Consider the following 14,586-nt stretch of genomic DNA (forward strand, 5'->3'; position numbering starts at 1 on the left):
GAAAGGAGGAGTCCGCTTATATTGGGAATTTTATTATTTATTTATTTAAATATTAATAATATTAAACAGAGTTGTAAACCGTTTACAACTCTGTTAGCAGGACTAACATATTTAACACGTGTCAATCATATCACTTACGTGAACATTCACAGAGCTCTGAACGTTCTGCATTCCTATTTTTCTGCACGTACCGCGACCATTTTACCTATATGTAGATATATATATATATATATATATATATATATAGAGAGAGAGAGAGAGAGAGAGAGAGAGAGAGAGAGAGAGAGAGAGAGAGAGAGCGAATTTCTTGGGTTCTTGATTTGGATTTCCTATCTTCTCATAGTTTCCTAATTTTATGGACATGGGTCTAGGTGAGGGCTGATGGGTTGCGGAAGAGAAGGAGAGGGAGAAGAACAAAGGAGTTTCACCTAATAAGGTCATAGAGGTTATAACTTGCAAGTGAGGTGGTTATCGTTATTGTTTTATAAGTGATAGGTCAGCACGCACCAAGATAACTCAGTAAGGAAAGAATCCATTAATCAATGGGAACAGCTGGATCGTCTGTTTCCCCAATGGGGCTTTTTCCTTATTGACGGTAACGTTTTTTTTCTTGGTTCATAAATAAGATCTATGTTTACAGTCACCAGCCTCAGATCAGAAGCAAACAACCATGGCCCTCATCACCAATATTGATCCCCAACACTTGTGCTTCTTGTCCTCCATCCTCCTCATCTCAACCCTCCTGTACTTCTACCGATCCTTTCTGAGAAAACCCAGCAACCAATACAAGCTACCACCATGCCCTCCATCTCTTCCCATCATAGGACATCTCCATCTCATAGGTCCCATATTGCATCAGTCCTTGCAGTCTCTCTCCAACAAACATGGCCCTCTCATCTCTCTACATCTAGGGGCCTCTCACTGTCTAGTTGCATCTTCAGCCTCTATAGCTAATGAAATCTTCAAGACCCATGACCTTATCTTTGCCTTTCGCCCCAAATTCACCTATGAAGATCAGGTCAGTTTATACCATGGCTGCAGTTTCCTCATGGCACCATATGGTCCATATTGGAGGTTCATGAAGAAGCTATGCATGACAACCCTCCTTGGAGAACAACAACTTCATAGGTTTGCTTGGATAAAACAAGAGGAGATTCGAAGATTGTTAAGGAGACTACATAAGAGCTCTCAAGATGGAAAGCCTATGGATATGGATGTGGAGATGAGGGTGTTGACAAACAATATCATTTGTAGAATGGCAATGAGCACAAGAAAGCGTGAAGGGGCCATTAATGAAGCTGAGGAGTGTAGAGAATTGGTTCATGAGATTAGTTCTGTGGGAGCAAAGATGAGTTTGGGGGAGGTTTTGGGTCCTCTAGGGAAATTGGATTGGTTTGGATATCAGAGGAAGATGAGAGAAGCAATTAGGAGTTTTGATGAATTGATGGAGAGGATCTTGCAAGAACATCAGAGTAGACCACACAACACCAATGAGGATAGTGATAGGGAACATAAGGATTTGATGGATATTCTGTTGGACATCTCTCAAGATGAAAAGGCCAAGGTGAAGTTGACTCACACTGGGATCAAAGCTTTCCTCCTTGTAAGTAACGCTTCTGACCTAAAGTCGAAATTTGAAGTTTAGCTGCTACTTAGGGTTGCAGGAATTTCTTAATCGGGGTCATAGTAAAAAAAAATGGAAACTCAAAAGGTATTTTAAAATATACCAAAATCCAGGAGGGTATTTGTGAATCCAAAGGGAAGTGTGCATTATTCCATTTCTTTGGCTACTAGCCCAGATAGCAGCAAAATCTCCCCCAATAAGAGTGCATGGAGGGGCATTTATGAAAGTAAAAAATAACAAACGTCATCACCTAACGCATATGTGAATGAAGTAGCTAAGGGTGTCAATATGTTGGTTTAGTTCCATTTCGATCTGGGTTGAGTCGATTTCAGTGTTGAAATGGTGAAATCGAAATCAAACCAGTAAGAAAATATTGGTTTTTGTTTGGTTTCGGTTTTGGTTTCTTGTATCGGTTTGCAATCGGGTTGATTTCGGTTTCTTACTAGTTTGTTTGGGTTTCGATCCAGATTTTGTACTATTTTGGTTTGGTTCAGATTCGTTTGATTTACGATGTGATTTGATCTGGTTTCGATGTCGTAATATCCCAAACCAAAACCAGCCCAATAAGACTTTGCTTTTGTCCGGCCTATATTTTGTTTGATTTGATCGGTATTACCAGTTTGGGCTAGGTTTTGACACCCCTACCTAATGTTAAGCCTACTCGTATGAGTACATAAATCCTGTTCCATTGAAATTTATTTGTTCTCCTCAAATATGTTAAACTCAAAGCTTAAACAAGCTTCATCCTATATAGAAAGGGACCAAGCAGGTGAAGGACGAAGGATCCAGATCACCGGCTTCAGTACAGTTAGGTGATTGACATTTGTCTTTTTTTCTTTTGCTTCCATAAGTATCCCTCCATGCACTCTTAATGGCAGCAGATGCGGGACACATGGCATCACCTAACCTTACATGAAGAATACATGTACAGGTAGTTGAACTGATTTCTTGAAGAACGACAACCTAAAAAATGATTTGTAGAATGACATCGAGTTTGGATCAATTCTCCGTATGTGCAGTGAACAACTCTCTTTACATATATTGTTTTGTGACGCATGCCCTTTTTCTTCCACAAATGCTCTTCGAAGCACTCTTCATGGCAATGACAACATGGAGGGACATTTATGAAAGCTAAACGACATGTTCATCATGAAACCCTACGTGAAGCCTTCACTCTGATCACCTGCTAGCCTAAATGCTTGATTGTTGATTTTGCTACCTTTCACAGGAGATGTTCAGCGGAGGCACTGATACCTCAGCCAAATCCATGCAGTGGGCACTAGCATTACTCATTAACCATCCTGATGTATTCAAGAAAGTGAGAGAGGAGATAAAGTTGATGGTTGGCAGAAGCAGACTAGTTGAAGAATCTGACATTCAAAAACTCCCTTACTTGCAAGCAGTCATAAAGGAAACTCTAAGACTCTACCCTACATTCCCTGTTTTGGGCAGAGAATGCACCCAAGATTGCAAAATTGGAGGCTATGATGTGTTGAAGAACACTAGGGTACTGGTTAACCTGTACACCATCATGAGGGACCCTAACTCATGGGAGGAACCAAATGAGTTCAGACCAGAGAGGTTCTTGGTTAACTCCAAAGAGAGCATCCAAAACCAGATCATGAATATTGATTTTATACCCTTTGGTGGTGGAAGGAGAAGCTGTCCTGGTCAATCCCATGCCTTGACAATCATGCACATCACAATTGCATCTATGATCCAATGCTTCGATTGGAAGATCCATGGAGAGAATGGTGCAACTACTACTGTCAACATGGAACATGGCTCAGACCTAACTCTAGGTATGGCACACCCATTGGTTTGCCTTCCCATACCCATACTTCACTCATTTGTTGATTCAATGTAACATAAACAAACATGTTGAGCATACAAGTCAGCTTTTGAGAGAGAGAGAGAGAGAGAGAGAGAGAGAGAGAGGCTTCAAACTAGATGAACCAACCGGTTCAGACCGAAATGAAGTTGTTATTAGGAAACTTTGAGTAATTATAAGATAAGTATAGAGAGAGAAGTTATGGTACTTTTCCCTTATATTTTCATGCTGGAAGCCAGTTAGGGAGATAGGATATTTCCCATTAAAGTGTGTCCGTTTCTCCTTTTTAGAGTGTGTCTAATTCAAAATCTCAAGCTATTAGATGGAGAGGTCTCACTAGTATATGAAAACATCCGATGTCCTAGTTTTCAAATATGAAATTATTCACAACACCACCCAAATTTCAACCATATTCATTTCTGGGCAAGCATGTCTTGTATGGCATCTAAGGTTTTAGTTCTTGGCATCGATGTTGGTAATGGTTGTCGTTGATATTGATACGGATATGAATCAGCCACTTTTTGACCATATGGTCGATACAATACTGATACAAGCTGAAATCTACATTACACGAATTACCAAAGGGCTTACTGTGATGATATATGGTCTTGATGATGTTTACCAAACCAGCTTGATAGGGGTCTCAGTTATGTTGTACATATAACTTCTCTGTAAATACTCTAGCTAGTACATCTCACTTGATTTTGGCTGTCTGCCAACTTCAAATCTGATCAAGTTTGCGCTAATATTTTCTTGTTTTTAGACTATAAAAATTTTCCTTACTACATGTTATGAATGTAAGATTCATTGTGGTTCAAGCCCTAAAATAAATTGATATAAATATTAATTCAATACTGAAAAAGAAAAATAAATCGAGACCGACAGAAAATCAAAATTCCTTAATAAGTTGATATTGGACTCACACATTCCTAGACCAAACAAGCAACCTATCCCTGGACTTAGGGCAGCATTGTCATTACCACGGCAGGTGGTGCTTCCCAAGGGGTCATTCAATTTGAAATTTTCTTACATCTAGCTATATCCTACTCAAGATCCACCTAGATAAGACCCTAGGATTGGGACCTCATGTAGATAAAAAAAATAATTGACATGTCAATATTATGAAATGATCGAGGAGGTAGCCCTCAAAATTTAACCCGGCCAATAGCGGTTTTATATATTATATGCTAACACGATGGATCTAAAGCATACAATAACCAAGGTCCTCACTTTTAATCCTCACTAAAGCACTGAACGTGAATTCCACTTCAATGAAATAAAGGGAATCTGATTGATTAATAATGTGGCAATCTTAGGTTAACCATACTATAATTTATAGCTTAGTGCCTTAAAAATTTCTTAGCCACTAAGCTCTATTCTTTTTTGGAGTTTTAGGATGGTAAGTTTGAAAAACAATATCTTGGCTTTGAAGATAATCAATCAAGAAACTCATTCTTAAGAAACTTTCCCCACTATTTCATTGGAAAATATTGAGCTGATGATAAATTAATTGAGGATTCACATATTTCTCGAAAACCAAACGACAAATAAGCAAATTTAAAAATGATAACCTTGGAGAAACCACTGGGTCAGGTCCCCACAAGTTATGATAAGGTGGGAAATTAAAGTAACATAGAGTGGGGAGCCGGAGAAGGGGGAGGGAAGAAAGGAAGCCAAAGCCGGAGCCGGAGAGGAAGGGGGAAAGAGATTTGGTGCCTTATTCTTTTAAAGGGTTGAAGTTTCCCACAATTAAGGGTTTCAATTTCAAACCAAAACCGAATATCAAAACTGAGCCGAATTAATCAAATCGAAACCGAACTGAATTTATTCGGTTTAAATATGAGAGTATGCTATTCGGTTAAGCTCGGTTTCGATTTAGGGTGTCAGAACCATTGGTTCGAACCGAAACCCAATCAAATTGCTCTTATCATTCAAGAGTGCTTTTTGCAAGCTTTTTTTTTTATGTGGTAAGTGTTTTTTGCAATTTATCATCACATATTTACAAGTTAAGATAATTTTGGAGTTTGCAATGGCCATAAGGCCCATAACTTGAAACCATTATAGCCTTTGGTCCATCACAGTCATGGTTCAAAAGTGGAACCATTTTCATGACTGAATTAAAATAGGGGTATAAAACAGAATTAAAATTGCATATCAGAACTGAATTGGAACCGAAATCGAATAGAAATCGAACCGATCCGAATTGAATCGATTTGAATATCTAAATACAAAACCGAGTTGGTTCTCAATTCGGTTATGGTCCACCTTATCATCATTTGAAACCAAATCAAAACCGAGCCAATTGACACCCTTACCCACAATGCCAATACAAAACCCAAATTGCACGTTGGCATCGAGTTCCCCACTCAATACATTGTGGCACCCCCTTAAAATGTCTTACATATCGCATACATGACGGTTTTCTATAGTACTCTTTTCAATGCCCAAAACTGCACACTGGCGTCGGAGGGAATCCTTCCTTACGAGAATTACCTCTTTCAGTTCAACTCAGTAGAAACATTTACGAGGATAAAAATGTAAAAGGAAAAAGGTGAATTATTGACAAGTCAACATTATGAAATGGTGGGGTGGATAAAGACCGTACGATTGGAATCCCGTGTGGCTAATATTAATTACCGTGTAAGAAACTATTGACAAGTCAACATAGTGAGACCAAAAATTTAACCCGGCCAAGTTTGGTTGTGGTTCATATATAAAATCTATGCTTACCATGTTCCTCATCACCAATATATGGATACCCACCACTTGTGCTTCTTGTTCTCCATCCTCCTCATCTCAACCCCCCTGTGCTTCTACCGATCCTTTCAGAGAAAGCCCAACAACCAATACAAGCTACCACCAAGCCCTCTTTCTCTTCCCATCATAGGGCATCTCCATCTCATAGGTACCATATTGCATCAGTCCTTGCAGAGTCTCCCAACAAACATGCCTCTCTAATCTCTCTGCGTCTAGGGGCTTCTCACTGTGTAGTTGCATCTTCAGCCTCTATGGCTCAAGAAATCTTCAAGACCCATGACCTAAATTTCGCCTTTCGTCAGATCAGATCAGTATATACCATCGAACCAGCTTCCTTATGGCACCATATGGTCCATATTGGCGTTTCATGAAGAAGCTTTGCATGACAACCCTCCTTGGAGATCATCAACTTAACAGGTTTGGCTGGGTAAAACAAGAGGAGATTCGAGGATTGTTAAGGAGATTACTTAAGAACTCTCAAGATGGAAAGCCTGTGGATATGGATTTGGAGATGAGGGTAGTGACTAACAACATTATTTGCAGGATGGCAATGAGCACAAGGGGTGAAGGGGCCATTAATGAAGCTGAGGAGTGCAGAGAATTGGTTCATGAGATTAGTGCCATAGGTGCAAAGATGTGTTTAGGCGAGGTGTTGGGTCCTCTAGGGAAATTGTATTGGTTAGGTCATCAGAAGAAGATGAGAGAGAAGATTAAGAGGTTTGATGAATTGATGGAGAGGATTTTGCAAGAGCATAAGAGGAGACCACACAGTATCACAGAAGATGGTACAGAGGAACATAAGGATTTGATGGATATCTTGTTGGAGATTTCTCAAGATGAAAAGGCCGAGTTGAAGTTGACTCACATTGGGATCAAAGCTTTCCTCCTTGTAGGTAAGAACCCGGATCACCTACCTGTACTTGCATGCTTCACGTGCAGTTAGGTGATTTTTATTTTATTTTTAATGTTTTCATAAATGTCCCTCCATATATCAACTTTGAAAGAAGCAAATCCGCCGTACCTATGTACACATACTGCATGTAGGGGTGTCAAAACCTAGCCCAAATCAGTAAAACAAACTGAAAAAAACTTTTAACAAATTGAATTGATCCTTATTGGACTGGTTTTAGACTAAGGTATGATGTGACCGGTTAAATTGATAACAATCATTGGGTATAAGGTTATGAATAGGTGAATCGATTATCCATTAACTTTAATATTAGTGAAGAGATTTCTGATTGTAAGGGGAATTGTTACAAATCAAAGAGTATGAGGTTATGAATCGAGAAATTGATTTATAATAATGACTCCATTGATCTTTTGTTCACCATACAAATTAAATTAGATAGACGGTAATAGGGTTCATTTTGTGATTTTAATATTAGTTTTTTTTTTTTCTTCACTAATTAGTTATCCATTGATTTTCAATGTTAGTTATCTTCCCCTTGCAATGATAACTAATGATTTTGCTACAAACTCAATTTATCCATTGATTTCAATATTAGTTATTTTCCCCCTTTGCAATTTATTCATCTTTGTTCCCATTACAACATGAATATATCAAATCAATTTCCCTATTCCTGCTTGTTTACTTGTTTGAATTGGGGAGGATGATTTAAAGTTTTTTTTACTAAATCTTTCCTCGCTACAATTTATGAATATAAGATTTCAGTGTGTTCAAGCCTGAACACAAATTGATATGAACCGATATTAATCTGTTACTTGAGAACCGAAATAAACCAAAACCATACGAGAGCAAGAACCAAAGTTCTTTAATAGTTTGGTTTTAATCTCATTCATTCCCAACCTGAAACCGATTCAACTCAACCAAAAGCAGGCCGATCGAATCGACCCTTTGACACCCCTGTCCCACCCTACCTTAAATTCCCTCTTCCCCCACATAGGTGGGACATGTGGAGTGGGGATCACCTTCCCACCTGGTAACATCCCCAAGTCATCTCCCACTCTCCATCCCTGCACTGACACCCAATGGGGTGCTGAAGGGTGGGAGATGGGTGCGGTGGTCACCATGTGGGGAGATGATATGGACCATGACATGAGTTGCCCCTAGAAGTACGCGAAATTGGAGCCAAACTCCTCTTAATGATAATAAAAGGGATACGTGACATCACCTAATCATACATGAAACATACATGTACGGGTAGATGATTAGATCTAGGTAGGATTGTAGGAACATATCAAAACAATCTAATATAGAAATGATTTGTTTGATGTACTCAGTTCCAATAAAAAAAAAATGTATGACTCTTCATGTATGGTTTTTTTTAATATGTGCCTCTTTTTCTCCACAAACCTTCCTCTAAACGCTCTTAATGGTGGCATAGAGGAGCATTTATGGAAGCAAAAAGACATGTCTAACACAAAAATCTGATTGTTAATTTAATTTGCTACTGTTTATAGGACATGATTGCTGGAGCCATGATACCTCATCCAAAGCCATGCAATGGGCACTAGCATTGCTCATTAACCATACTGATGTTTCAAGAAATTAAGAGAAGAGATAAGAGTAGATAGTTGGAAGAAGCAGACTAGTTGAAGAATCTGACATTCACATGCTCCCTTACTTGCAAGCAGTCATAAAGGAAACTCTAAGACTCTATCCTCCATTCCCTGTTGTGGGTAGAGAATGCAACCAAGATTGCAAAATTTGAGGCTTTGATGTGTTGAAGAAGACTAGGGTATTGATCAACCTAAACACCATCATGAGGGACCCCAACTCATGGGAGGAAACAAATGAGTTCAGACCAGAGAGGTTCATGGTTAACTCAAATGAGAGCATCAAAAACCATATCATGAACAGAAATTTCATCCCCTCTGGTGGTGGAAGGAGAGGTTGTCGTGGTTCATCCCATGCCTTGACTGCTTTGCACCTTACAATTGCATCTTTGGTCCGATGCTTCGATTGGAAGATCCATGGAGAAAATGGTGAAACTATTCCTGCCAACATGGAACATGGCTCGGACTAACTCCAGGTATGGCACACCCATTGATTTGCCTTCCCATACCTCAACTTTGCCCACTTGTTGCTTCATTGTAACATAAACAAACATGTTCAGCATTCACACACACAGAGAGAGAGAGAGAGAGAGAGAGAGAGAGAGAGAGAGAGAGAGAGAGAGAGAGAGAGAGAGAGAGAGAGAGAGAGAGAGCGAGAGTCTTGTACTGGACTTGATACGATATGATGGCTGATCCAAGATTCACATGAACGTGGATCTCATAAAGGCTGTTATAGAGAGAATAAATAATAGGGTTGGCCATACAAATTTGGTCAATGTGATGGGTGTAGAATAACAAATATATAGAACCTGCTAGAATACATAAGAAATTAATGGCCTCTATTGTTATCATCAAAGCGATGAAGGGAGAAGTTGTCTTTTTAATTGTGTCTTATCTTATTTTTATAAATTATTTTGGGTAAACCTAAAAGATGGTGCTCGAAATAATTTGAAAGTGTATATTATGTCAATATGAAAAGTTATCATTATTATGCACATTTTTTATGTCACATGTGAATTGATAAAATTTGTCTTCTTTGAGAAAATAATATTATAATAAAAGAGAAAAAAAAGTAACATTACTACTATTTTTTTACGAATCGTAGTTACAATTAGATTTTTCCATCACGATGCTTATAGGCCAATTGCTTATGAAATAGTTAAACAACTAGTCGAGGATGCATCCAAGAGTACTCCCAAAATTGAAGGCTTTGATGCCTCAAAGAAGGGTGAGGTATTGTTCATTCTTTACACCGTTGTGAAGGGCCCAATTCATTGGATGATATATTAATTGAATTTTCAAAAGGAAAAAAAAGATTCAAAATACTTTGGCTTTCCTTGTATTTTGCCTTCCATAAAGCCTGAACTCAAATTCCCCATTGTTTTTCTTGTAAAGTGGACAGTGGGTATTTTCAATCTCATATTGCTTATGAAAAAGTCGAAGAGAGCACAACGTAGGTCATACTAAATAACAATAATTATAAGAGTAAGGTTCTTTGGAAGAAAGACTCAATATGCTCTCTTTTGTTGTAACAATACCTACTCATCAAAATTACATAGAGGCAGGGTCTCCACAAAATTCATTTTCATCATGGACAGATGTGTGTCTAAGCAGTCTTACAATAGCTACTAATATTTAACCCCCTCTCAAAAAATTTAAAAATAAAAAATAAAAGTAATAATAATAAAAGTCAATGTCATCCTTCCCAAGTCAACTCAAATTTCTTGACCAAAACTTAAAATTAGCATATGATGTGAGAGAACATTGTGAAAAGAAAAACCATGGGCTGAACATGACTAGGCTTCATGCATAAGCTAGACATTACTTCTTGTGGAAATCACACATCTGCTTCCTTTTCTGTTATTCTCTTTAAAAGCATGTATAATCATTAATTTACCAAGTAAATTCTTTTTGGGAGAAGCTTTTTCACAATGTCATCACCGTGTCAATGTGGAAAGGAATTTTCACATCGCAACAATGATAGTCTTGAAAATGATGTCGTCCATATAAGACCCACATACTCAAAGAGAAGAGACATCAATTTGAGTAGACACAATATTCATATCATCTATTTTTACTATCGGCATCTTTCAATGCATACTTTTTTTTTCTAATATGTGGTACATACATATTCAGTGAGCCTTTCTTTCATGTAACCCTACCATTGTAGTTCCCAATTATATTATGTAAACTTCAATTCACTTTCTTTCAAAACCATTATAAAATTAAATATTTCCCTACTTTTTTTGATAGAAGAAATATTAAGGCTTTTGGTTCAGCATTTGTGGAAGACAAAAACAAGGTAAATCCTTAAAAAATGTATTTTTTTTTTATTAAATAGAAAACGATTTATTGAGATAAAGCATTAGAACATTAGTGTCAACATTACATATTGACACATATTTCGTTTTTTTTCATAGCTTTATGTGCTATATTTGTTAAAAGAACAACCACATCATTAGTGGGCCTAAGACAAAAAGAGAATGTTGAAAGTAGGTTATAAACATCCAAGAAAAGGGGAATTCCGTTCCAAGACTATGGTGTGGTGTTGGTAAAAAAATAAGAGTTCTAATTCTTTTCCAACCCTTCAGTTGAGACTGTTGAACTCCAATTATGATCCCCATTGTGCTTGGTTCAAAAGGGTTTCTTGTCAACAAGTAATGAGTAGTGAATGAGATACATTTTTCCCTATACAAAAAAAGAAGTTGCCCACCCAAATGTGTTATGACATGCATTGGAGACAATCACACAAATCATGAGGATAAAGTCATGATTCAGTAGGCACCACTGGGGATGTGGGATGGAGTATCATATAGAAGGGGCATGGGGTCATTTCACACAGAGAGAGAGAGAGAGAGAGAGAGAGAGAGAGAGAGAGAGAGAGAGAGCTTATACATGTAACGCCCATGGTGTGTCCAGCCTTTTTCCATACATTTAATATAACAATTACTTTTGTTAAATGATGTACACACATATGCTGCAAATTAGTTTCCCGGATTTTAAAGAGGAACCATACTAATTGTACTAAACGCATATTGTATCATTGTCGTATCCATTTTCGTATGCCAATTTTAAAAATTACTTGTAGAGCAAATAGGAAAGATAAAAATTTCACTGCTTAAAACAATTGTATTAATTATAGGAATATACATTACGAGTGAACCAATACATCAACACAACACCGGGGAATCCATAGGAAACAAATACAAATTAAGTCTCTCCAAACATTCAAAAGGTTTATTCAAAAACAAAGCAATTTGGTTTTTTTTTTTTTTTTTTTTTGCTAAGTTCTAGACCTGAAAAGATAGAACAGTAAAGAAAGAGAACCCTTAACGCAGAGGAAAGATTTCAGTGATGGAGGAAAAGAGATAGCTTATAAGATACATGTCTAAGAAGAGAGCTTAAATGCAGAAATAATGGCTGACAATGCCAAAGCCCCGAAGGCCAAGAAAGCCATACTTATTGAAGCCGCGGATGAATCTGTGAATGAGTGAAGTATCACTCCCGAAGATTTCAAATCTCTCGTGGTTTGAATGGCTGATGATCCCCCAGAGATCAACAGGTAAGCGATGACCTGCAAAAGAAGTATCAATTTCAATTTTCAATCTTCTTTTGTTTAATATAAAAAAGAAGAGACATAACAGAGATATTTGAACTCCACCCCCCCCCCCCCAATCCCCCCAAAAAAAAAACAAATTAATTCATTAATGATGAATTTATCTTTTTCTGATTGTTCTATCAAACATTTGACATTCTTGATTTAGTCAAAAAAAAATATTTCTAAAGATTAAAAATTTTATTAAAGAAAAAAAGAAAAAATTAGAGCTCTAAAGAAAAGAGACTTTTACTCCACCTTGGGCATGATCATAGTAGGAGACAGGTTGCATAATTGGCGAGCACTCCCATAATAAAAGACTCATGAAATCCCACATACGGTATTGCCATCAGCAGGAAATCAAGAGCTCAATTATAAAAACGGAAGCGAGGATAACTCTTAGCGTCGTAATCAAAATCCTAACTGAGAAACTTCCTTTTAATTTTTTAGTGGAAAATGATGGATTTTCATATTACACGCGAAGGTAAAAATAATAATTTCATATTGGATATAAGTAGTCTGGCATGGAGAGTTATAGGTACTTAGACATATTTTTTATGATTTCAAAAATTTGATTAAGATCGGTGAAATCACCTAGATTAGATCAATATCGATCGAGACTTATCCCGAGGGTACGACCCAAGGGTAAAAAGTAACAAAAACCAACTTTAACAAAAAAAAAATAAAAAAAAGGGTAAAACTCATCGATCCAGCTTGATCAAGAGCGATTTGGATTGTTATTGGTCAAAACCCATCCTTAATCCTATTCTTAATAGCTAGCTTTTAAATGTTGCATATCACACATTTACCCAAGTCCCAAAAAGTAGTTTCAGAGATAGGGTGTGGTAATTCCGATGTGCTTTCATGGATAGAGAAAAATCCCTCAAAGAAAATCTCAACTCCCACATGTTTTCATGTGGAAGAAGATTATTGGGCTTCCACGTGAAATCAATTATCTCACGTCAAATTTGAGTAGCTGGATATGAAGATTTTAAGGACTTTAGATATCCTCTCCTTAACCGCTAGTTTTGTAAGAATGAATTCTACCTAAGTCCCAACGAAAAATCACATTTTTGTTTAGATTATTTAAACAAGGAAGATGAAGATTGAACTTAAAAGCTCACTTGATCTCCAAAAAAGTCCAGCAACATCAATCCCCTCTGTGTGAACATGGGCTTCATCCCATTACAGAATTGGCGCAGGACTTGAGCTTTACAGTAAACAGTAGAAATAATCCCAACTGCTAACAAATACCTGAATCAAATCACCACCAAATTGAAACCAAATTAAAATAAGATTCAATCATCAAATAGAAGCTAATTGAAGATGAAAACTGAATCAGCAATTACCTATAAACATCATAATCATAGAAATTGTTAGTATAATCAACTAAACCATCAGTGGTAAGGCCATGACTGTTCCTAGCCATGACTACAAAAGAAATGATAGAGGTGACCAACCCTAACACCCTTAGAACCACCTGAATATCTTCTTTTCTCCATTGCTGGCCGACGATGGGCGCATAAGATAATGACTGGTTCTCCATGTCGGCCGGCGATCTTGCCATTGCAGGATTCTGTGGAGTGTTATTTTCAGATTCGTTCATGGGACTCATCTTAACTGGATGATGAAGATCGCGAAAACGCGCGAAGAAGACGAAGGAAATGAAGAGTTTGAAGAAATTGATTTGTTCAGAGTTCGGAGTTGCAGTTCTTGTGAAAGCTAAGCAGTTTCTTATATAGATGTTTAAATCATTTGCTATGGCGAACTTCGCAAGGGGCAAAAATGTAATTACACATTTAATTATAACAAACAAAGAATTTTGTACGTTGAAATATCAATCCACTTTGTGCACAAGTGGTTTTTTTTTTTTTTTGGTAAAAATACCCAAGTGGATGAAGTCAATGGTTTTTGGGTTCCACTTGTAAGACTTTTATATTAAGAAGGGAAGAATTTTCTCACGAAGCGAGAATGTAATTTCTCAATCATATTATTGTATTATTTTTTAATTATTTATTTATTTTTCTCTATTGTTTGAATGTTGTCCTATATTCTATGTGGATGGTATCTTTTTGAGTAAGACATCACTCACTGATTATGCGTGTAAAAATCAACAAGGGTGTGTATAAGAGCATCAACAGAGATGGAGTTTCTTGTGTCACAAGAGGCGGGGTAGTAATTATAAGTCCGGAAACCGGAAACCATGTGATCAATCATAGTTCTTCTTCCATATCTTTTGTTTAGGACATCATTGGCGTGGCA

At 37.3% G+C, this 14,586-nt stretch overlaps 2 protein-coding genes and 1 pseudogene across 3 annotated transcripts; 2 read left to right on the plus strand and 1 right to left on the minus strand.

Annotated features, from left to right (window-relative positions):
- The first annotated feature begins 670 nt into the window (after positions 1–670).
- Positions 671–3,546, plus strand: LOC122060868 (cytochrome P450 93A3-like). The gene is made up of 2 exons (XM_042623964.1): positions 671–1,603; positions 2,853–3,546. Exons 1-2 carry the CDS (start codon positions 671–673, stop codon positions 3,489–3,491), a joined length of 1,572 nt encoding a protein of 523 aa, XP_042479898.1. The 3' UTR covers positions 3,492–3,546.
- A 2,660-nt stretch (positions 3,547–6,206) lies between these two features.
- LOC122060795 lies at positions 6,207–9,270 on the plus strand (annotated as a pseudogene).
- Positions 9,271–11,827: 2,557 nt separating this feature from the next.
- LOC122061090 (CASP-like protein 4B1) lies at positions 11,828–14,011 on the minus strand. 2 transcript variants are annotated; one of them, XM_042624276.1, is made up of 3 exons: positions 13,785–14,011; positions 13,449–13,578; positions 11,828–12,303 (listed from the first exon to the last, which is right to left on the minus strand). In XM_042624276.1, exons 1-3 carry the CDS (start codon positions 13,937–13,939, stop codon positions 12,118–12,120), a joined length of 471 nt encoding a protein of 156 aa, XP_042480210.1. In that variant the 5' UTR covers positions 13,940–14,011; the 3' UTR covers positions 11,828–12,117. The 2 variants fall into 2 exon arrangements, with proteins under 2 accessions (XP_042480210.1, XP_042480209.1); XM_042624275.1 differs by having other exon boundaries at positions 13,674–14,011.
- Between the last annotated feature and the right edge of the window lie 575 nt (positions 14,012–14,586).

This window comes from Macadamia integrifolia, chromosome 14, assembly GCF_013358625.1.
Source record: "Macadamia integrifolia cultivar HAES 741 chromosome 14, SCU_Mint_v3, whole genome shotgun sequence".
In the NCBI taxonomy this organism is placed as follows: Eukaryota; Viridiplantae; Streptophyta; class Magnoliopsida; order Proteales; family Proteaceae; genus Macadamia; species Macadamia integrifolia.